The following is a 24,747-nucleotide window of genomic DNA, read 5'->3' on the forward strand; positions in this document are numbered from 1 at the left end:
AAAAAAATCAAAATAAGAGTATATTGATTGGTTTGCGCAAAAGTTATGTCGTCTACAAAATAGGAGATATACAGTATACTGGAATTTGTATTTATTTTTATAGTAGTAATGGCGGTAATCGGCAACTAATAGCAGGACTGCGATATTGCGGCAAACAGTCTGACACTAACTGAAAACCACTGACACTGAAAATATGCACTGTCACTGTACGAATGACAATGGCTGAGAAGGGGTTAAACAGCTAGGGTGATCAAAGGGTTAACTGTGTGCATAGCCAGTATTTATGTGTACACTATGGGTGGTGCTTTTACTAAGGGACACATGCATTACTTCTCCCTGTCAGAACAGAGCTCTACCTTGTTTATATAAGCAGAGCTCCGTTCTGTGTCTCTCCTTGCCGATCAGCGAGTGTCGGCACACAGCTATTTGCAAATAACAGCAGAGCCGCAGTGCGCCGCCTACCCTGAAGTGCCGGATCATGTACTAGGTACACGATCCGGTGCAGGAGAGCCGCACTGCTGCTATATAATTAAGTAATGCTGTTGGAAAGCAATTAAAGTAGCACAGTGCTCAATAGCAAAAAAAATGGCCTGGTCATGAAGGGGGTAATATGTTCCAGAGCTGAAGTGGTTATTGTTGCATTTTCATATGTTATCACTACGTCACACACCCAACCTTTCTATGTAGTTTGCAATACTATAATTGTGCCTTTCTATAAAGCCTTCTATTGTTGGGGCTTGTATCGTACTATGTATACAAACAGGTACAGTACTAGGTTTGCAATTGTTCAAAATGATCTAACTTTATTATACTCTAACATTCCCTTACCCATAACATAATTTCTGTCACCGTGTTTCACTATGTATTCTTTTATCCGCTGGAAATGTCAATAAAACTTTAAGGCATAAAATATGTTACTGTTCGAACATTACTGCTGTCTTTCCTGTAAGTTGTAGTATAGAATGAATTCCCTGGTCAGACCTCGCACGGTGATGCTGGCCTCATTCTGTCATTGAGGATGCAGTAACACAACAGCGCCATCTAGTGGCCGCGAATGAGTACACCATGCGGGAAAGACTCGCTAAGCGACTCAGTAGCCAGTCACACACTTCATGGCTCGGGTGTGAGGGAACGGGGGGGGGGGGTGGGGGGTACTCCAGCGCTATAATACCTGAATTGTACATGTGTAAGTTCTCTCAACACAATATTAGCTGACAGAGCCGAATCAGCATTGGAAAAAAAAGGCACCGTTGGCTGAAAACTGACAGAACCCCCCTTTCCCGGAGGTGGGGATTTCTCTCACAGCAGCACGTCCATCTATCCTCCTCACACATTTCTCCTCAGTACACCACTAATAGCGCCGCCCCTTCTGCATCTTCTTCGAAAAAACTTTAATAACAAAATATTTATTACTGACAAACTGACAAAAGCAGCGTGTTCCTGTGGCCGGGAGAGAGCAGCACTGAGCACTAGCGGTAAGAGCTTTTCCAGCGACTAGTCACTTCCTGTGTGTAGGAGGCAGTCAGGGACAGACAGGGCTGGAGAAGGCCGCAGAGCTGGGCCTGGTAAGATTATATTATGTGTGTGTGTGGTGACAGGAGAAGGGAGCATGGCTGTATGTGGTGACTGCACACAATGTGTACACATAGCCTGCAGGCAGACATGACACAGCAGCTCTGACTTCTTTACAGCATATGGAGCATGCATAGACCATGCAATATCATCCCAGTTTAGGATGAGCTTTCCAACCATTGGCTAAGCTTATTGAACAATAAGACCCCTTTCATGCTGGGGTGTTTTTCAGGCGCTTTAGCGTTAAAAAAAGTGCCTGTAAAGCACTTGAAAGAAGCCTAATCTGCAATCCCAATGTGAAAGCCTGAGTGCTTTAAGAGCCCTTTCACGCTGTCAGTGCCCGAAAAACGATGCTTAAACTAACAGCGCTTTACCAGCGTTTTTCGAGCGCTATTGAGTCGCTTTTGATCACTACTAGTGGCCAAATAAAGGGTTATAAGCACCCACAAAGCGCTGCTGCCAAAAGCGCTTTGCAGGCGCTTCCCATTGATTTAAATGGGAAGGGGCGCTTTAGGATCAGTGTATTCACTGCTCCAAAGGCGCTTCAAAGAAGCTGCTTGCAGGACTTTTTTTGACGCCCTACCAGCGCAGCGCCTCAGTGAGAAAGCACTCAGGCTTTCACATTGGGATTGCAGATGAGGCTTCTTTCAGGCGCTTATTTTAACACTAAAGAACCTGAAAAACGCCATAGTGTGAAAGGGGTCTCAGTGTGAAAGCACTCGGGCTTTCACATTGGGATTGCAGATGAGGCTTCTTTCAGGCGTTTTACGGGCACTTTTTTTTAACGCTAAAGCGCCTGAAAAACGCCCCAGTGTGAAAAGGGGTCTAAGGGCTCATATACCCAGACGTACAATGCGGACCTGGATGCAGTGCTGTTGTATGGTGCAGGCCCATTCACATACCTCCAAAGTGCTCCGCTGTCTGCATTCACCATCTGATTTTCTATTTATTTTCCACTGTAGTTATGAAAACATTCATTGCTAACATCTACATGCATGTGGATCCTCTTCCTGACACCTACGACCCCCCCCCCCCCCCCAGCTGTTCAGGCTGGTTTCGATGTGGCAGTCCGGTGCACACATATGTGAAGCGGATCTTTTGAAAGCCGATCCGATTCATGCGGTATGCGAATTGGATGGGGTTTAAAAAAAAAAGCATCCAATTTGCATATATGTGAACCAAGCCTTAAAAGGTTCACCTTTACCATAACAACTGCCCATATAGGTAAGGGGTGTCTAGATAAACCACTTGACCTCCGGAAGATTTAGCTCTTTCATGACCAGGCCATTCTTTCGCGATACTGCACTGCGTTACTTTGACAATTGCACATATTGCAGCACTGTACCCAAATAAAATTGATGTTCTCTTTTTTTGCCCACAAATAGAATCTTCTTTTGGTGGTATTTGATCACCTCTGCGTCTTTTATCTTTTGCGCTATAAACAAAAAAAACACACTTTTGAAAAGAAAAAACATTTCATACTCTCTGCTATAAAACATATCCAATACATAAAATATGCCAACATGCTACATATATTTTATTAAAAAAAAAAAAAAAAAAAATCTCAATCGGTGTATATTGATTGGTTTGTGCAAAAGTTATAGTGTCTACAAACTATGGGATTTTTTTTTTGTTTACTAGTGATGGCAACGATCAGCGACTTATTGTGGGAACTGCGATATTACGGCGGACAATCAGACACTAACTGACACTTTTGAGGGAACCAGTGACACTAATACAGTGATCAGCGCTAAACATATGCACTGTACTAATGGCACTGGCTTGAAAGGGGTTAAACAGGGGCGATCAAAAATTTTATATATATATATGTATTATGCACACACACGATCCTGCGAAAAGCATTCACCCTGTAGTAGTAAAACAGCTATAGGGTGGTCGCTAAAAGAAACTATGCAGCTCTGATTAAGGCCTGATTCACACCTATGCATTTTTAGTGCATTTTCCAGATTCACACTACAGAACGTCGGAAACAATGTTAAATGGACTGTAGTGCGAATCTGTAAAATGCAAAAAGCACTAAAAATGCATAGGTGTAAATCGGGCCTTAAAGCGGAGTTCCAGCCAAAAGTGGGACCTCCGCTTGTTGGTCTCCTATCCCCCTCCGGTGCCACGTTTTTTCAACTTTCAGAAGGGACGGGAGAACGGGGACCTGTTTTTGACAGGTCCCTTTCCCCACTTTGGGAGATGGGGCCGCAGTACTGTCTCTCGAAAGTTTGGCTCCCTCCTCCTTCCTCGCTGCCAGGCCAATTATAAAGCACAGTGTGCTTCACGTATGTGCAATAGGGAACTGGCTGTGAAGCCATGAGGCTTCACTGCCGGGTTCCTTTACCAGCAATGGCAGCGGCAGAAACCAACATTCCAGGCTCCCTGGGCAGGTAAGTGTCCATATATTAAAAGTCAGCAGCTGCAGTATTTCTAGCTGCTGACTTTTTTTTATTTTTTCATGGGGTGGGCAGACCTCCTCTTTAAGTTAAAATAACCTCACCTACTTTTTGTCCCTGATGCTTTGTCCAGTGGCCTGCATGCAGATATATATATATATATATATATATATATATATATATATATATATATATATATATATATATATATATATATATATATATATATATATATATATATATATTTATACTGTTCTTTCTAGGGCTGAAACAACTAATCGATTAATCGATTATGAAATTAATCGATTACCATTTTCATAATCGATTAATCGGCCAGTAACATAATGGGGTTAAAAAAATAACTAAAATGAGCCCTTTATAGTACAAAAATATAATCACTACTGTAAATATTACTTTCACTGTTCTACAGTAAAAAAAAATTAACCCCTTCCAGTAGTGATTATCTGCTTTTTTGTACTATAAAGGGCTAATTTTTTTTTTTTTCTTTTTAACCCTATTATGTTACTAAACGTCTTAGGCCTGGTTCACATCTACGTGTTTATTGGTGCTTTTTGCAGAAATGCACTACAGTTCATTTACATGGTTTCCTGCATATTTGGAAAGGGTCAGGGACTTTTAACGCAAAGCGGTGCTTTTTTGGTTCAATATACTTCAATGGAGAAGCTGCAGAAAAGAATGTACTGCGTTTTTGCAGCAATTTGTGTTTTTTAATCTGCCCAAAATTTTTATTTTAAAAATGCAAAAAACGCAAATTGCAGTAAAATCACGTGCGCAAAAATCAAAACGCACAGCAAAAAGCACTGCAGAAACAGATCAAAAGCAAAAACTGCCTAGGTGTGCACCGAGCCTTATGCTGGCCTCACGGATCAATTTTCAGGTGAGAATATTCAGATGAAAAATCTTTGTACATTCGCTGAATGAAAGAATTTTGTTTGAAATTTTCACTTAATTTCTGAACAAAAACCATATCCACTGTCTGAAAATTCCTTTGAACAAGAAGTTTTCTATTTCCAAATTTTCCCGTCACTGTGGTTGAAAATGAACGTCAATTTGACCCACTTTTTTTTTTTTTTTTAAGGTTATTAACCGATTAATCGAAACAATAATCGGCCAACTAATCGATTATGAAAATAATCGTTAGTTGCAGCCCTAGTTCTTTCTGCCTGGAAACTTGAGATTGTTCATAGTAACAAAAAAGTGTCCCTTTACGACAAAAGTGGTTTTAGACCAGCTAGTAAACTAGAACACTTGCAGAATTGAGTGATTAGTGGGGAAATTACTTTTATTATATTATTTTTTTTATAGTTATTTATTATGTTGTCATTTTATTATTTTGCGTTTCAAACTTTTTCATATCTGGGATGTCTACTAGACTCTTGTTTGAACAGATTTAGGTGTGTTATTACAAAGAATTACAGGCCTACAATATAAAACAATACAATATAAAACGCCAAATTTCTATGCAAAACATTGTTACTGTTTTGAGATTCAAAAATCTGACATAATTATACCGCCAGGGAGGTTAAATCAGAGAAAGAGCTCACTCCTGTGATGGTGGAGGTGAGCCATAATGACTAGGAGAGTTTTTAGCTGTGAGGAAGCGGGTGCACCCCTGAAACATGTCAGCTTGACACCCCAGCGGGGTGTCATTGGAGTACGTGTATCCTGCACTGTATGGCATCTTGTGGTTCATTGGCTTTTACAAGTTGTACCTTTCTGAGTATTTATGATTACGTTTCTATTCGCCTCAATACATTTTTCGGTAATGTACTAGGTGTTTGCGTCTTCCTCTTTGTCTATTTTTTTTTCAGTTTCACTTTGGATTCCCCTGTCCTAGAAGGGCTGCATCTGCCAAGCATTTAGATTTGTTGTCCCGTAGTTCTTTTCAACTGTTGAAGACCCCTTTCGCATTCATCCCGTGAGGGGTGTCCAAGGGGGAAGCTCCAATGTCCCTTCAGATAACTTGGCAACAAGATAACATTTCTATTACTATTAATTGCCTGTATTTTGAATATCTGCACATTTAGCCTTGTACTTTGATCTACACTGGGCTAAGTCCGACACCGGCAAGATAACGAATGTCTGTATTTTGATACTACTGTACTGCAATGTTATTTGTAATATTTGTTAAATTCTAATAAAAATTATATTTAAAAAAAAAAAAAAGACCCCTTTCGCACTGGATGTGACTGCTCTTTGTAGCTTTATCTGGTTTCCTCTTGCCAAGAAAGGGCTATTTATAATAACCTTGGTACCAGAAGTATTAAAACCAGAAAGTCTGAGGTGCTGCTCGTGACCAAGCACCTTGGTTGGCCAGGAGAGCCAGCATAAAACCAGGAACAGAAATACCAAAAATAGGTAGACTATCAAACGGGGTCTCTGGCTTACAGTGTAACTAACTTGTATGTAGAAGGATTCCCCAAATCTTGTCTTATGATCAGAAATTCTACCAGCTAAAGTCAGATATGATATTTTGGTCAGAAATTCCGACTGTGTATGCTCCATCGGACTTTTACTGGCAGAATTCAAGCCAGCAAAAGATTGAGAGCAGGTCGGAAAAAGTTCCTATCTGAAAATGCGTTAGTCTGTAAAAATCACACATGCTCGGAAACAATTCAACGCATGCTCGGAAGCATTGAACTTAATTTTCTCGGCTCGTTGGAGTGTTGTATGTCACCGCGTTCTTGACAGTCAAAAGTTTCTGAGAACTTTTGTGTATGAACGTGTGTATGCAAGGCAAGCTTGAGTGGAGTTTTTTCTGACGGAATTTCTGATCATGTGTATGGGGCATTAGGGTTTTCCCCAAAAAGACACAATATTCGCTTCCATTTCATTGCTCATTCCACCAGGGTAGCAAGTGTTTCTTGCGCCTTTGTGTTCCAGGCATCCATCTCTCAAGTATGCCAACTGCTACCTTGTCTTTGGTCCACTTTTACAAATTTTTATCATGTAGACGTGGCAGCATCAGCAGATGCTAGCTTTAGACGTAAGGTCCTACGGACTTTGGTGTAATTCAATCATACTAGTGGTCTTCTGTTTACTGTAAATACGTTTATAGCAACTGTATAGATGTATATTTAATTTAGATGTTTTGCAGAAAAAGTACTCCGTTTAAAATACTATTTGTTTTTTGGAGTAGTTTTGTCTTCTGTATCTAAGGTTGTGTACACTGTTGTGGGACACTTGATAACCTTGCTGTATGAAATGACTGGAGTGAAGCCATCAGACCGTTCAAAATCAGTGGTCTTGCCATCAGACATGTTTAAATATCCAACACAGAAAAACTAGATATAACATAATGAGTTGTCACACATACATCACCCTCTCTAATAGTTACAATAGGTATGATTTTTACTGTGCAAATTTAAAGATACAGAACCCCAAATATGAACCCATTGGCTACAAACTGACATTTTTGCACTACTTCTAAATGGGCTTTAAACAAAATCTCCCATTGGACCAATACATTTACAATGCAATACGGTATGATTTTACTGTGGACATATAAATATACAGAGCCCCAAATATCAACCCATTGGCACATATTGACATTTTTGTAGTACTTCAAATTGGGTCAGAAATAAAATCTCCCATTGGACCAATATGTTTACAATGCAAATGTGTCATACACTCCCCCCTCTATAATATCTTACAATATGGTATGATTGTACTGTGGAAATTTAACCACTTGCCGACTGGCTCACGCCGATATACGTCGGCAGGTCGGCTCTGCTTCACAAACTGACACACCTTTTACGTCAGTCCGTAAAAGGATAGCGGACACCTAAAACTAAACTAGGCATTTCCCTGTTCTGCCTAGTGACATGACAGATCTTCTGTTCCCAGTGATCGGGAACAGTGATCTCTGTCATGTTTCAGTAAGCCCATCCCCTCCTACAGTTATAACATGCTGAAGGAACACACTTAACCCCTTGATCACCCCCTAGTGTTAACCCCTTCCCTGCCAGTGTAATTTTTACTTTGATCAGTGTATTTTTTATAGGACCGATCAATGTAATAATGTCACCGGTCCCCAAAAAGTGTAATTTGGGGTCAGATTTGTCTGCCGCAATGTTGCAGCCCTGCTAAAAAATCTCAGATCACCACCATTACCAGTAAAAGCATTAAAAACAAATTAAAGTCCCTAAATCAATCCTGTAGTTTGTAGACGCGATAAGTTCTGCGCAAACAATTTAATGTACAACTATTACAATTTTTATAAAAATTTTTTAGAACCATAGCTATCGGCTTAACTGATGAATACATTTTTTTTTTTATACATATATTTTTTGGGATATGTATTATAGCATAAAGTTTGTGTTAGAAAAGTTTTAAATGTTTATTGTGTGACTATTAGAAAAACAATAATCCTGAGACTGATTTGTTAAAAAACTTACTTCTGAGCACATTATTGTATTAACTCATTGTATTGTTTTGTCCTAATTAACTCCATAGTAAGTTGTAGAATCATTAGATTTAACTAAATATGATAGCCTAAGAATGTACAGGAAAACATAAGCTCATTGAATAAAGGTACTAGTTCGTACCATGACAACTTAATTTATGTTTTCCTCAGCCAATAGAAGCACAGAGATGTTATTCTTGTGGGATATGTGAGGGCGGAACACTTTCTTTTGTTGAGACTTTTTCTTCAGCTTTCGTCCTGTAAGCATGTCTCCCTGTTGTGGGCCACATCAGAAATAAATTGTCTGCTTCTCAAGAACACCTGATGTTTTTTTACTGATCACAAGGGAATTTCCTAACATTTTTGGTCTTTCGAGCCGGGAGCAACACGCTGGTTTTCAGATTAGATGGCCCGACAACACTTCGGTGAGTATTGGACTTTGAAGCTCACCGAACCTTACAAGTCCCCCCAATCAATGTTATTTGGTGAAAAAGGGGCGGGGCCATAGATCTGAATTCCACTGTCTGTTTCCGAACCTTGTGTGATCCAGTCCAGGTGTTTGAGAGGTAAGATAATTTAAATTATTCTTAATTCTTTCTGAGTCTTTTCTTCTCTTTCTCTTGCTTCTGGTTTAATGTGTTGTAATTGCCGACATTGGTATTGATCGTATAATATCTAGATGATCCAGTGCTCGTAGACAGAGACACTTGGGGACGTTGTCTAAGGTAAAAAATTACGTCGCCCGCTGTCCGGACAGATAACAAAAAGATTTGAGGTATACCGAATGTCAGAGGTTAATTGCCTGACTATTTTAAGCGCTGTTTAGTTAAGTGATCTAAGATCGCAAGGCTAATTTTCTTCTGTGTGTGTTTACTTTATCTTTGTTTATGTTTAACCCTTTCTGATTCTCTCGATAGTGTGGGAATGGGTTGTTGTTTTTTTTCTCTTGTATTGACATGGTTTTTGTGCTGCATATTTCTAAGCAGATAAGAAAACATTCTTCCCCTAAGCACTGCACTCCCCCTCCCCTCATGGAAGGAGGTTTTCTTTAAGAAGTTGTAAAGTTAACCCTTGATTAGCTATGACAATACAGAAGGGTTATATTGTATATATTGAAACTTAGCATAACAGAAAAAGAAGGTAGATGCCATTTTGGAGTAAATAGAATGTTGTAGAATTATCAGGTGGCTTGATGAATGTGAAAAGAAATGGAAAAAAAAAAAAGGCTGAGGATTTTTTCATTGCTACGAAGGTCAAGAAGTTGTTTCTCAGAAACAAGAAAATGCAGATTGCCTGACAGAGGTTAATTTGTGCATCTGTGAAAATATTAGGACTTTTGGTGGGAAAAAGAGTTTGAAAAATAGTCTTAAAGTAAATATTTATATTGGATTGGAGTTATTTTTAGAATTCATAGACTTTTAACTGTGAAGTGTTAATGATGCAATGCTGTTTATATTTGGGTACATTTATAAAGTCAAAAGGCAAAGTTCAAAAAAAAGTATAGGTTAAAAATGGCGGCGTATTGGCTTCAGCATGCTAAAATTAGGGTAGAAGGACAAAGGACAAAGGAAAAATGCCAAGCCCAATTGCCCCTAGTGGACAAAGAGGATGATCTCATCTGCTGTACCCAGAGACCACCTCCCTATGGTGGTCCTCCCCCTCAGGTGCAAGTAACTGCCCAGAGTAACACCTTCCCTGTGACATCCACCCATCAAAGGAACCGCCTCTGAACAAAACCCCAATTCCACTTCCTCAATCTCTCCAGACAGTAGTTCAGTCCTGGAGATGAACAGATCGATCCTTGAAACATTAACTGACGCCATAACTCATGCACTGGGTGCCCCAGCAGGAGCCAAGAGACTAAGTAAACCTCCTATTAGGTATGGTGTGGAGGACGGTGAGGAATACCCCTTGATAGAGGTCCCAAACCCAAGGGGAGGACAGAATGATGCACTGGGCCAGCCATATCCCTTGACTATGACTGTTTTTCGACCATGGACTGACAGTGATATACAAAAGGCTACAGAACACATAAAACATCCAAAATTAGGTCCAACTGAATTTATTGAAAACATAGAGGGATTACGGAACAGTTATAAATTGAATGGGGTGGAAGTAGAGAGAGCCCTGAGGAGAGTATTAGGGTCAGATTGGGCTTCGGTAAAGGGGGATTGGGACCCCTGCGCCCCAGCAAATGCACATGGATGGGGGGATCCATTGCTTCCAGAAAGCCCAGACTTAGGAAACAGGTTGACTGCCCTACTGAACAGATGCCAGCTTAGATGGGTATAACGGACTGATTCGCAAAAAATAAAAATAAATATGACAGTACAAGAAGACAAAGAAAGTGTCAGTGACTACCTAAATAAATTACGAGAGATTTTTAGAGTGCTCTCCGGGCTCCCCGAAGCTGAGGATGTGTATAGTGCATATTAGCAACAGCTAAAGATTGCTTTTTTAAGTGGATTGAAACAGGATCATAAGGATTACATTGTTTAAAACATGGTTACTTACCGAACTGCATCAGTTTTAGATGTTTTACAATATGCTAAGCATTCTGAGAAGTATTTGAAAGCGAAAGCAAAAAAGAATGTGAAATTAAAGGTTCTTATGCAAGGTGATGAAAGGGAGGAGGATGCAGAAGAGTACACTGCTGAGGCAGAACCAGAGGGGTCTCATAGAGGAAGGATTACTCTACAGAAATAGACAGTGCAACGAGAGTACTTCCACCCTGTGTACAAGCACTGGTAGCATCAGCGGTGTAGTGGTTAGCACTCTCGCCTAGCAGTGAAGGGGGTCACTGGTTCGAATCCTAATCATGACGCTGCCTGCCTGGAGTTTGCATGTACTCCCTGTGCCTGTGTGGATTTCCTCCGGGTGCTCTGGTTTCCTCCCGCACTCCGGGGACATGCAGGTGGGTTGATTGGCTTCTGTCCCGGTTTGGCCCTGGTATATGAATGGGGACGTTGGATCCTTGGGGGTGGAGAACGATGTGGGTGTACAGGGGTAGAGGCTAGACACTCACTCAGGCTGAACCGGATGGACTGGTGTCTTTATTCAACTTTACTAACTGAAAAGGTACCACATGCAGTGTTTGTTATCCTGTTACAGCAAAAGATATCACATTTGAGCCCAGCACGACACCTTTCCTGTATGACAATACTCTTGACACAACCTCACTTAACAATACAGAGGTGTACTACATTAAACCCATCCACGCTACTACTTCCTACTGATGGGTATAAACATGACTGCACTGTTGCCATCGCTGAAAAGGTACTGCCACGAAGTGATCTGAAAGATGTACCATTATCTAACCCTGACATGATACTTTTTGTTGATGGTTCTAGTAAGAAAAATCCAGATGGCACAAATGCAACAGGATATGCAGTAGTGACACAGGATGAGATTTTGGAAGCGGGGCCACTACCAAAACATTATTCAGCACAAGTTGCAGAACTTGTAGTACTGACAAGAGCATGTATACTGTCAGAAGGAAAATCTGTAACCATATACACTGACAGTCAATATGCCTTTTCAACAGTGCATGTTTTTGCACAACAATGGAAAAACAGGGGGATGGTCACCTCCAGTGGTAAACCAATTTCACATACAGACTTCATTTTAGAACTCCTAGATGCAATACAGTTACCAAAAAAGCTTGCAATCTGTAAATGTCAAGCACACACAAAATATACGGACCCCATCTCAAAGGGAAATAAAAGGGCAGATGAAGCTGCACATAAAATAATGATGAGAAATCATAGTGATAGATCATACAGTCCTTACTGATATGCAGCAAAATGCCCCCCCTGGGGAAAACAATATTGGAAAACAAAGGGTTGCACAATAATTGATGATATTTACACATCACCTGAAGGGAAACCGGTATTACCAAAATCTTTATTTAGGTATGCAGCAGTATTGACACATGGAGTAACGCATGTGTCAAACAGGGGGATGACTGAGATGTTAAATAAAGTATGTACAGCCTATGGATTCACAAATTATAAAAAAAAAAAAAAACTTTTTGCTCTCAATGTCTTATATGTGCAAGACACAATGCTCAGGGAGGTATAAGACCACAGAAAGGGAAGTTCCCTACACCACAATATCCATTCCAACACATTTGCATGGATTTTATTGAATTAGACAAATGTGAAAGGAAGAAATATTGTTTGGTACCCAGGCACCCTGACCAAATGGGTGGAGATATTCCCGACAGGAAGTGCAGATGCACAGACTGCAGCCAAAGCATTACTAAGAGATATTATTCCTAGATTTGGAATCCCTGAAAGGATTTACAGTGATAATGGACCCCATTTTGTAATTAAAAAATATACAACATTTGACAGAAGTGATGAGAATTAAAGGGAAATACCATTGTGCCTATCATCCCCAATCAGCTGGATTGGTAGAAAGACATAATGGCATTCTAAAAAGCAAACTGAGAAAAGTTATGGAAGAAATAGGTAAAAATAATTGGATGTATTGCCTACTAGTAGCTGTGACCAGTATGTATATCACACCCCCAAAAGAAGATGAAAAGGTGCATGTGGGAGATTGGGGTCTCAATAAAAAGTAATAAGAAAAAAGCAGTGGTACTCCCCAAGGTGGGATGGTCCTTTCAAAGTCCTTTTAACTACCCCTACTGTGATAAGGATTGCAGAGAGGTCTACCTGGATTCACCAGTCCCATTGTAAAAACGTTTTACAGGCAGAGTAGGGCCAGTTGGCTACAAGAGGTCCAGAAAGTCCGGCTACAAAGGGAGGTCTCACACAAGGTGGGACTTGTCTCAAACCGGTGAAGTCTCCCTCCCCTTCCAACTCCCCTATCCTATCCGCTGGAACTCTGTAGCTGGTTAGGATGAAAGGGACAGTAATTATCCTTGGGTTACTGGTGACTCTAGGAGAGGCATCCATAAGAGGGGGTAGGCGCTATGGAAGAGTAGAGGAACTTTTGGATTGGGAAAGAACAGGAAAAGCAATAAATCTAACCTTTATAGAGGGAATAACTAGCACTATACTGGTAGATTTCTGTCAGATTGCAGATTGTGGGAATACAACTGGGGCTAGAGGACTTCTATGGGCAGATAAATATATCTGCTGGCTCTGGAATAAGGCAGGATGTCAAGCATGGGATCCGGCCCTGTGGACTATAAAGGAGAGACTCGTAATCACAAAAGCGGCCAACTCCCCCTGCACAAATAGTAGGAACTGACCCCTCAGGAATATTTTTCCTTGAGATATTACTACCTAATAAAATTAAACAACAGGAAAAAGTAGACTCAGAAGGGAAAGAAGAAGGCCATACTAAAATAGAAGTTCTGAGTAAAACTATAAGATTCACTAACCTAACAATAGAAGATGCCATAGCTTTGGAGACGGGCTACCAAGAAAAAAATGAGTGGTTAGAATGGTTGAGGTACACGGTTAGAACTCTGAAAAAGGAAAACTGTTTAGTTTGTGCCGGAGCCAGACCACATTTAGCAACAGTTCCTTTTCCTCTAGATCACAATACAGATCCAGAAGGTTTAAAATGTATGTTGCAATTGTATAATAAGAGCTATAAACCTGAAGCAAATTCTACTTGTCACACATTGAGTTTGTTGTTTCCCCCAGTACAGAGACCTCAGATACCTCCAGCGGTTACCGCTTATCCAGGCAACTTTACTTGTTTTGCACTCCCAGGGAACCGTAGCGCGGTGGATCTTGGGTCACTACCTGATGACTACTGTGTGGAGAGGATTAACACGGACAACGGTGACTGGGTTGAACATGACATTCAGAGAGCTGATGTCTGGTGGATGTGTGGGGATAAGAAACTGCGAGCTAGACTACCAGCCAATGCCCAAGGGGATTGCGCTATGGTCCAGCTGGCTATGCCCCTGAGAATCCTGTCAGAATACCCGTGGACTAAGAGTCACCGACAGTATCGTAGGGACACCTCTCCCTTGGGGTCATTTGACTCTCAGATCTACATAGATGAGATTGGGGTTCCTCGCGGGGTGCCGGACGAGTTTAAAGCCAGGAATCAGGTGACAGCTGGGTTTGAGTCTCTTCTCTGGTGGGTGACTATAGATAAAAATGTTGACTGGATTAATTATATATATTATAACCAACAACGATTTGTAAACTATACTAGGGATGCTGTGAAGGGCCTAGCAAAACAGTTGGCCCCCACATCTCTAATGGCCTGGCAGAACCAAATGGCTTTAGATATGGTCTTAGCTGAAAGAGGAGGGGTATGCAAAATGTTTGGTAGCATGTGTTGTACATTTGTCCCCAACAATACAGCTCCTGGAGGGACCGTGACCAGAGCCTTGGAAGGACTGACTGCGCTATCGAATGAATTGGCGGAAAACTCAGGTATTAATGATCCATTCACAACTTGGCTTGAAGGATGGTTCGGTAAATGGACTGGATTTATCACATCATGTTTGATCTCAATCGCTGTGGCTTTGGCCGTTTTGGTCACTTGCGGATGCTGCTGCATTCCCTGTATTCGAGGACTTTCACAAAAACTCATTGCAGTCTCAAGAACAATGTATCAAACCCTCTCTACCTCTGAGGATACCTATGTGGACATTGAAGCTCAACTTAATGACATACAGTCCGAAAGTGTATAACACAGGGACTATCATCGAAATGTGTGGAGATAAAATAGTCACACAAAGAGGAGGGAATGTTAGAAAAGTTTTAAATGTTTATTGTGTGACTATTAGAAAAACAATAATCCTGAGACTGATTTGTTAAAAAACTTACTTCTGAGCACATTATTGTATTAACTCATTGTATTGTTTTGTCCTAATTAACTCCATAGTAAGTTGTAGAATCATTAGATTTAACTAAATATGATAGCCTAAGAATGTACAGGAAAACATAAGCTCATTGAATAAAGGTACTAGTTCGTACCATGACAACTTAATTTATGTTTTCCTCAGCCAATAGAAGCACAGAGATGTTATTCTTGTGGGATATGTGAGGGCGGAACACTTTCTTTTGTTGAGACTTTTTCTTCAGCTTTCGTCCTGTAAGCATGTCTCCCTGTTGTGGGCCACATCAGAAATAAATTGTCTGCTTCTCAAGAACACCTGATGTTTTTTTACTGATCACAAGGGAATTTCCTAACAGTTTGTTTAGAGTGCAAAAAATAAAAAATGCAGAGGTGATCAGATACCACCAAAAGAAAGCTCTATTTGCGGGGGAAAAAAAGGACGTCAATTTTGTTTGGGTACAATGTTGCACGACCGCTTAAAGCGACGTAGTGCCGTATTGCAAAAAATGCTTTGGTCATTAATGTGGCAAATCTTTCCAGGGCTGAAGTGTTTAAAGATACAGAGCCGCAAATATGAACTTGGTTACAAACTAACATTTTTGCACTACTAAATTAACCTTCCTGGCGTTATGATTCAGTCTGGAATTAGGTGCTGAAAGCGGTACAATTATTTTGCATGGAAATCTGGCGTTTTATTTTGTAGTCCTGTAATTTTTTAGGAATAACGCTCTTAAATCTCTTCAAACCAGAGTCTAGCAGACATCCCGGGTATGATAAAGTTTATAATATAATAAAGAATAATAAAAATTATTCAATAATGTAATCAAATCCTAAAACACTGAAAAAGGGACACTTTTTGGTTGCTATGGACAATCTCCAAATTTCAGGCAGAAAAAACAGTATTTATAATATAAAAGTGCATGCAGGGCACTGCACAGACCACTAGGGACAAAGGGGGTGTGTATTTTTTATAATACAGTACTGTAATCTGTAAGATTACAGTGCTGTGTGTGTTTTGTGTCTTTTTTTACTTTTTTGAATTTGCCGCCGTTCTCCGCTCCCGTGCGCCGTAACGCCGCAGGGAACGGAGCTCGGCGCCATTTGGCACTGTGAATCGAGCGGAGGACAGCTCGATCACACAGCGCGGAGGACATCGCTGGATCCAGGGGACAAGGTGAGTAACTCTCCCTGTGTCCTCCCTGCATCCAGCGGTGCGATCCCGAGTCTGGCTCGGGGTTACCGCTCCTGCTAGTAAATTCCCAACCCGAGCCAGACTCGGGATTACCGCTAGGGAGGTTAAAGGTTAAAAACAAAATCTCCCATTGGACCAATTCGTATACAATGCATATGTGTCTTGTACCCCCCCCCCCCCCCATGATCTCTTACAATACGGTATGATTTTACTGTGGAAATTTAAAGATACAGAGCCCCAAATACCAACCCATTGGTTATAAAAGAAACACTTTTTAAAGTTATAAATACTTAAAAAATAAAATCTCCCATTGGAGCAATATATTTACATTTACACCCCTTCGTGCATACGTCTGATTGGTTTTAGGCCCCTTTCACACTGGAGGCGTTTTTCAGAACTTCAATTCAAAAATTCCAGTGTGAAACCCGAGTGCTTTCATACTGTGGCACTGCTCTGGCAGAAAGACAAAAAAGTCCTGTAAGCAGCTTCTTTGAGGCGCTTTAGGAGCAGTTTATACACTACTCCTGAACTCAATGGGCAGTGGTTCTTTGCGGGCGCTTTTAACCCCTTATTCGGGCGCTAGGGTGGTTAAAAGTGCTCCGACAGCGGCCGAAAAGTGCCTCTAAAACAGTAAACCGCAGACACCCCTGCGCTGTGTTTGTGAAAGGGCTCTTATAGCCCCTTAGGGGGGAGTGGATTGTTCAGGGATGATATGGCTGAACTTATTCTATCTGTTGAATTTCTGTAGAACTGGCTGAATTACTGCTATGAAAATTTTTCAGTACGCTGTGTTTTTCTTGCCTTTTTTTTTTTTTTTTTTTTTTTATTTATTCATTTATTTTTTTAAATTTTTCTATACCAGAGTTAATTTTGATATCCTTTTTGTTTTGACTAAAATGCCATTTAATTTTAGTTATATTTTAGTCACCTGAATTGTTTTATTCGACTAAATAACATAATATTTTAGTTGACTAAAGCTATAGTAGATTTACCTAAATAAAATGTAATGAGCGAGGTTTTACTCGGACACCCAGGTTTGGAGTCGGGTGCCCGGGTTTCAGGCCGCCTTATGTTATTTAGTTGACTAAAACTAAAACAATTCATATGACTAAAACTAAATGGCATTTTGGTCAAAACGTAAACAGTTTTTCATTTTCCACAGTAAATTTTTACCATATTGTAAGATATCATGGGGGGGGGGGGGGGGGGGTGTATGACACATCTGCATTGTAATCATATTGGTCCAATAGGAGATTTTGTTTTTAACCCATTTTGAAGCATTGCAAACATGTCAGTTTGCAGCCAATGGGTTGGTATTTTGGGGCTCTGCAGTGGCGTCGCTAGGAGGTGGCTTTTGGGGCTATAGCCCAGTGTATCTGCAGTGGTCCCCAAGGGGAGGGAGGCTCTCTGGGGTCCTTCATGTAAGCGGGGAGCTCTCTGGGGGCCCTGATGCAAGGGGGAGGCTCTCTGGGGGCCCTGATTTTTAAGGGGGGCTCTCTGGGGACCCTGGTGCAAGGGGGAGGCTCTCTGGGGACCCTGGTGCAAGGGGGAGGCTCTCTGGGGACCCTGGTGCAAGGGGGAGGCTCTCTGGGGATCCTGGTGCAAGGGGGGGGGGGCTCTCTGAGGATATATACACACACACACACACACACACACACATATTACTGTATATACATGAGTATGCCCGCCCAAGCGTATGATTTTCTTTACTACGCTGCTATGGGCTCTAGCCCCAGATCTTTTGTAGACCTAGCAATGCCCGTGGGGCTCTGTATCTTTAAATTTACACAGTAAAAATCATACCATAATGTAAATGTTAGAGAGGGTGATGTAATATATAAAATAATGATTACACAGAGCTGTCACACATAGATTGTATATCTAGTTTTTCTGTGTTGTATATCCAACCAAAAAAACTTGTCTGATAGCATGACCACTGATTTGGAACCGTCTGATGGCTTGGCTCCATTTATGAAATGTATTCCGTTGACAAGCATGCACAGTACAGCATTTCAAGTAATCTGAATTAGAATGGGTTGGAGCAATTGAACGAACAATTGAGCTGCAAATTGTACACTATTAGCTTATGCAAGGATGTTTTTTCTTACTACAGTTTATTGTTTATTCTGGTAATTTTGTATGTTTCCTGTAGGTCAAAGAAAGTTCATAGTCATTTCAAAATGGTGAGAATCTTGGCAAATGGGGAGATCGTTCAAGATGACGACCCCCGAGTAAGGGCAAGTGCGCAACGTAGAGATAATAACCCTCGCCAGGTGAGTCCATTTTGTTGCATTTGCACTTATTTTCTATACAAAAGAGTAACTGCTAAAACCTAAAATGAATAGAATAGAAGATTATATAGGCCCCGTTCACCTCCAATTTGAGGTCGCTGCAATTCCAAATTGCACTGCAATGCTGGCGAAATGCAGCACCCGTGTTTGGGTGCCATTCATTTTCAATGGTTTTGCCGCATGAAGCTTGTTCCCCAAAAGAAGCTACTGCTTTTTTTTTTTTTAACGTGCTTTGCGCAATGCAGTTTTTCTGCAAATACAGTGTGATTTATCAGGTAAAATCACATCCTGTTTAGGTGCCATTGAAAATGAATGGCACCCAAACATGTGTGCTGTGTTTTGCCAAAATTGCAGTACGATTTTAGAATAGTGGCCATTTCGCCCACGGTCCCAAAAGGCTAGATGTGAACGGGGCTGAAGGGTACATATATGTAAATACTATTCCACCCTGAAAATCATGTACTTTGCTTAAAATGTACTCTTTTTACAAAATCAATTGTGCGTTTACACCCAAAGCCTGTCATATTGGGTTGATATACTAATACTGGAGCACTTACAATATGGTAGCCAATCGGACAGCCGTGCATGGTAGCCAATTGGCTTCTAACTTCAGCTTGTTCAATTAAGCTTTGGCAAAGAAGCATGGAAGCTGATTCTATGCAATGTTGCACCCTCCAGTTTTAGTAAATAACCCCCATTGTGTCTTTTGTATTTGATAGTGCAGACTAGGAACTTAAAAGAGGATGTTGATTGGTTGCATTTTTCTCTTCCTTTCCAGTGTCTACCTTTCTCCAGAGCCCCAATAACTTCCTTTACACAAAATGTTGGGATATAATTTTGTCTTATTGAAATGTCTTTTTAGGGATGTAATATATAAATTCAGTGCAAATATGAAAACAATTAACAAATCGCTTTTTGACATAAATGTTCCTATGGTTTGATTTGCTGTGTCTTCATTCAGCGTTTCCTGTAGTTTATATAATTTCCTATGCTTACAGGGATTTTTTAACATGATGGGAAATACTGGACCAGGACCACAACAAGCTCCACAAGATGAGGAAAGACGGGAGGGACGCTCTCCTTTTACTGACTTTAATCAGCAATTGGTGAACATGGGATTCCCACGCTGGAATCTTGGAAACCAGGTGGTAGAGCCAGTCATGTCCATTCTCATCCTATTTCTTATTCTAATGATGGGTGTTCGTGGCTTGCTCCTTATAGGCTTAATATATATTGTATCCCACCTCAGCCAGCGATAACTACACACATGGGATTCTGGGAAATGAAACAGGAAGACAGATGAACAGAATGAATTTGTGAATTTTTATGATCGTGCTTATTGGAGAAGTTCAGCAGAGGAGCCAAATTTTATGACCATACTTGCCTAATGGATATCAGCAAATGTATCCAGCTTCCTTTTGGACCAAATTCTCAAATGGTCAACAGTGAAGTAAATTTGGACTTGACTGGAGCAGAAGCCTTTTTAGCTATGCTATCAAATTTTTCTTATTTACTTCCTAAATATGTTTCTACTTTCACTATTGTATATTTGTATGCTAAAATAATTAATTGAAGCGAACAACTGCATGCACTTATTACTAAATTGCATAAAAGGAAGATCTTTTGTATTCCAGGTCTGTAATTTTTAGACCTGATATATAATATATATATATTTACTATGAAAGGTCATGGAAAACGCAGCTTACTGAGACAGGTGTTAAGGCTATACAATTATTATTATTTATTATTTTTTTTTTTAAAGAAACCTGTTCTATTTACCTGTTCTGTGCAGTAGTATTGCGGAGGGCCCTCCAACCTCCTCTGATGGAGTCCCCCGTTGGCTTTTTCCACTCCTTTTTCTTTTCTGTGTGCCCCCATAGGAAGCTGCTTTCTGTGGTGGCGCACTTGCAGGTTCACTTCCGAGCCAGACAGTGTGCATCTATAGACACACACAGTACAGCTTGATTCCCCCCCCCCCCCACTGCTATCTCTGAGCCGGTGACAGAGTAGAGAGAGAAGCACAGAGTTGGCTCGATGCAGGACTTGGGTAAGTATTTGGGGGGGGGCGCAACTTGTGGATCATATTTATCCGTAATGCAGGTAATGCACAAGGGTAAAACATATTTGGGCTTTAGAACCACTTTAACAGAGCTTACATAACAAAGTGTGAACTGGGGTAAGACAGTAGGGCCACATTGTAAGTGGCTGAGGTGGATTTGACCAATGCTAATTCTAAAATCTTCAAAGAACTTTTGCTTTGTACATTTGATTTTGGAGTAAATGTATTTCCTGATTGAAAATCACATTCACTGTTGGAAATGTATTTGTTTGAGAAAGATTTTCCATCCTGTGCCTTTACATTTTTCCATCACTGAAGGCAGCAGCCAAGCCTGCCAATCAGGCATCATAGAGGAACTTAACTCAGCCCAAGCCTTGACCCCTGGCATCTATCCAGTTGGACCAAATTTTATAAATTTTGTTTGGGCAATTATGACTTGCATATATAAACTTAAAGTGCCCCTTAAAAAAAAAAAAAAGCCAGCAGCTACAAATACTGCAGCTGCTGACTAATAATCGGACACTTACCTGTCCCAGGGTCCAGCGATGCGGGGGAAGGAAGCTCACAGCGCCGTCATTTGTACTGTGGGCACCTGGCTGTGGCTTCACAGCCGGGCACCCCCTTGCTCATGCGTGAGCGGCGCAAGGCGCCGTGATGCGCCGCACAGTCATCTGGGAGACGTGACAGGTCCCAGATGACTGTGCGGCGCAAGGGGAAGTGATGTCACCAGCCCGGGCAAGGAAGAAGGCAGACTACGAGTGACCCCCCCTAGCCACAGGTATTTAGAGGTGAGTAAAACATTTTTTTATTTTTTTTTCCTATTATTATTATTATTATTATTATATTTTTTTTTTTTTTTTTTAAAGAATTTTAAACACTTTATTTTTTTGGTGGCAACACCACTTTAAATAGCAGTAGAACTACATTTATTGCCACCTTCTACTCTGCCACAGTGGGGGATTGAGGAACCTTCCACCCCCTGCCTCCTGGTGCATCTGACATTATGTAGTTTGGACACCAATAAAGGTTTAAATTACACCTGTCATGAGAGAAACTTGTAAGCATTTAAGCTACCACTGGAATCCTGACTTTCTCTGATTAAATTGCTGCATATTTGCCTGGTGTTTGTGACTCAGCTGTTATGAAGTTAGACACATTGGTAAACATTAGCAGCCTTTTGCTCTGATGGCAGCTTTACTTTAAATGTCAGGACATTCTTCCTGTCATATAAAGTAAAGGGGACATCTGAGTAGATGGTTAAATGCTTTGAAGATGGCTATCTGGTGTTCTGATCTCACAGCACTGCAGTATTCCTATAGTGATTTTTATTTTTTTCCCCATGAAAATAAGGAAAGTAGCTGTGCTGCTTTGAGCAGACTGTAAGATCTAAGCTTTTGTGCTAAGACCCCTAGTATATACAATAACCGTTGAATTTTACTGGGTTGCTATTTGCCATAGACACACTTCTTCAGAATAACATGTTAAGCAATACATTTTCACTAGCAGATTATGTCTTATTTCTTCTATTTTCTATATTACGGTAAGGCTGTATTTAATGTTTTGTACAGCAGCTAAATAAACCATTCCGTGTGTGTGTGTTTCTTATTCAAATAAACATGGTTTTGGACATTGGCCAAGTACATCTGTGTGGCTTGTTTGTTTAATGGGTTATCCTGCACTGCTTAAGACTGGGTTCACAGATATGCGGTCAAGGGTCCAGTGCGGTTCTGTTCACCGGTTCAAGTACAAATTTTTTTAACCGAGCCTAAAGTGACTCCAAACTCTGATTTGAAAAAGCTGCAGTGCCTTTCAAAAGTATTCACCCTCCCTTGGCTTTTTACCTATTTTGTTACATTTTAGACTTTAGTTCAATGTTTTTTTTAAATCTGAATTATATGTGATGGATCAGAACACAATAGTCTAAGTTGGTGACGTAAAACTAGAAAAATATATACATAAAACTCTTTTTCAGAAAAAAAAAAAAAACTGTGATAATTGGAATGTGTGTATGTATTCACCCCCTTTGTTATAAAGCCCATAAAAAGGTCGGGTGCAACCAATTACCTTCAGAAGTCACATAATTAGTGAGATGTCCACCTGTGTGCAATCTAAGGGCCGGTTCACACAGCGAGGCGTCTCCGACTTGCCTCGCCGCGACCTGCGGGGATCTCAGCGGCGACTTGCAGAGGACTTCTGTATAGAAGTCAATGCAAGTCGCCCCCGAAGTCGCCCAGAAGTAGTACAGGAACCTTTTTTCTGAGTCGGAGCGACTCGAGTTGCTCCTCTCAGAACGGTTCCATAGTACTGAACGGGGGCGACTTGCGGGAGCGAGGCGAGCCGTGTCGCCTCGCATCGCATCGCTGTGTGAACCGGCCCTAAGTGTCTCATGATCTGTCATTACATGTACACACCTTTTTGAAAGGCCCAAGAGGCTGCAACACCTAAGCAACAGGCACCACTAACCAAACATTGCCATGAAGACTGAGGAACTCTCCAAACAGGTAAGGGGCAATGTTATTAAGTACAAGTCAGCATTAGGTTATAAAAAATATCCAAATCTTTGATGATCCCTACGTGCATCATCAAATCTATCATAACCAAATGTAAAGAACATGGCACAACAGCAAACCTGCCAAGAGAACGGCTGCATATCGAAACCCACAGCCTGGGCAAGGAGGGCATTAATCAGAAAGGCAGCACAAAGACCTAAGGTAACCCTGGAGGAGCTGCAGAGTTCCACAGCAGAGACTGGAGTATCTGTACATAGGACGACAATAAGCCGTATGCTCCATAGAGTTGGGCTTTATGGCAGAGTGGCCAGAAGAAAGCCATTACTTTCAGCAAAAAACAAAATGGCACGTATTGAGTTTGCGAAAAGGCGCGTGGAAGACTCCCAAAATGTATGAAGGAAGGTGCTCTGGTCTGAAGAGACTACAATTGAACTTTTTGGCCATCAAAGAAAACGCTATGTCTGGCGCAAAACCAACACATCACATCACCCAAAGAACACCATCCCCACAGTGAAACATGGTGGTGGCACCATTATGTTGTGGAGATGTTTTTCAGCAGTTGGGACTGGGAAACTGGTCGGAGTTGAGGGAAAGATGAGATGGATGGTGCTAAATGCAGGGATATTCTTGAGCAAAACCTCTACAACTTTGTGTGATTTGAGGATAGGGCAGAAGTTCACCTTCTAGCAGGACAATGACCCCAAACACACTGCTAAAGCGACACTTGAGTGGTTTAAGGGGAAACATGGAATGGAATGGCCTAGTCAAAGCCCAGACCTCAATCCAATCGAAAATCTGTTGTTCACAAGCACAAACCATCCAACATGAAGGAGCTGGAGCAGTTTTGCAAAGAGGAATGGGCAAAAATCCCAGTGGTAAGATGTGGCAAGCTCATAAAGAACTTATCCAAAGCGACTTGAAGCTGTGACATCCGCAAAAGGTGGCTCTGCAAAGTATTGACTTTAGGGGGGTGAATAGTTATGGACATTGACTTTTTCAGTTATTTTGTCCTATTTGTTATTTGCTTCACAATAAAAAAATCTTCAAAGTTTTGGGCGTGTTCTGTAAATTAAATGATGTAAATCCTCAAACAATCCAAGGCAGCAAAACTCGAAAAATGCCAAGGGGGTGAATACTTTGGCACTGTCATTTTATTCAAGTATGCATTCTTAACCACTTCAATACCGGGTACTTAAACACCTTCCTGCCCAGACCAATTTTGAGCTTTCAGCGCTGTTGCACTTTGAATGACAATTGTGCGGTCATGCTACACTGTACCCAAGTGAAATTTTTATCATTTTTTTCCCACAAATAGAGCTTTCTTTTGGTGGTATTTGATCACCTCTACGGTTTTTATTTTTTGCGCTACAAATAAAAAAATACGGCAAATTTTGAAAAAAAATGTTTTTTTTTGTTTGTTTCAAAACTTTGTAAATAAGTAAGTTTTCTCCTTCACTGATGGGGCTACACTGATGGGCACTGATAAGGCAGCACTGATGGGCACAGATGATGTGGCAC

The 24,747-nt window shown here is 40.9% G+C and overlaps 1 protein-coding gene across 3 annotated transcripts; it reads left to right on the forward strand.

Annotated features, from left to right (window-relative positions):
- The first annotated feature begins 1,454 nt into the window (after positions 1-1,454).
- On the forward strand, positions 1,455-22,351 carry FAM241B (family with sequence similarity 241 member B). 3 transcript variants are annotated; one of them, XR_013262751.1, is made up of 4 exons: positions 1,460-1,565; positions 18,522-18,642; positions 19,659-21,365; positions 21,432-22,351. XR_013262751.1 is itself a non-coding variant. In XM_077454560.1 (3 exons), exons 2-3 carry the CDS (start codon positions 18,550-18,552, stop codon positions 19,917-19,919), a joined length of 354 nt encoding a protein of 117 aa, XP_077310686.1. In that variant the 5' UTR covers positions 1,455-1,475; positions 18,522-18,549; the 3' UTR covers positions 19,920-22,351. The 3 variants fall into 3 exon arrangements, 2 of the variants coding, with proteins under 2 accessions (XP_077310686.1, XP_077310685.1); XM_077454560.1 differs by having other exon boundaries at positions 1,455-1,475; positions 19,659-22,351; XM_077454559.1 differs by having other exon boundaries at positions 19,659-22,351.
- The last annotated feature ends 2,396 nt before the right edge of the window (positions 22,352-24,747 follow it).

Source organism: Lithobates pipiens, unplaced genomic scaffold, assembly GCF_037356315.1.
Source record: "Lithobates pipiens isolate NorthernLeopardFrog02 unplaced genomic scaffold, aLitPip1_a1.2 Scaffold_25, whole genome shotgun sequence".
NCBI classification, from domain to species: Eukaryota; Metazoa; Chordata; class Amphibia; order Anura; family Ranidae; genus Lithobates; species Lithobates pipiens.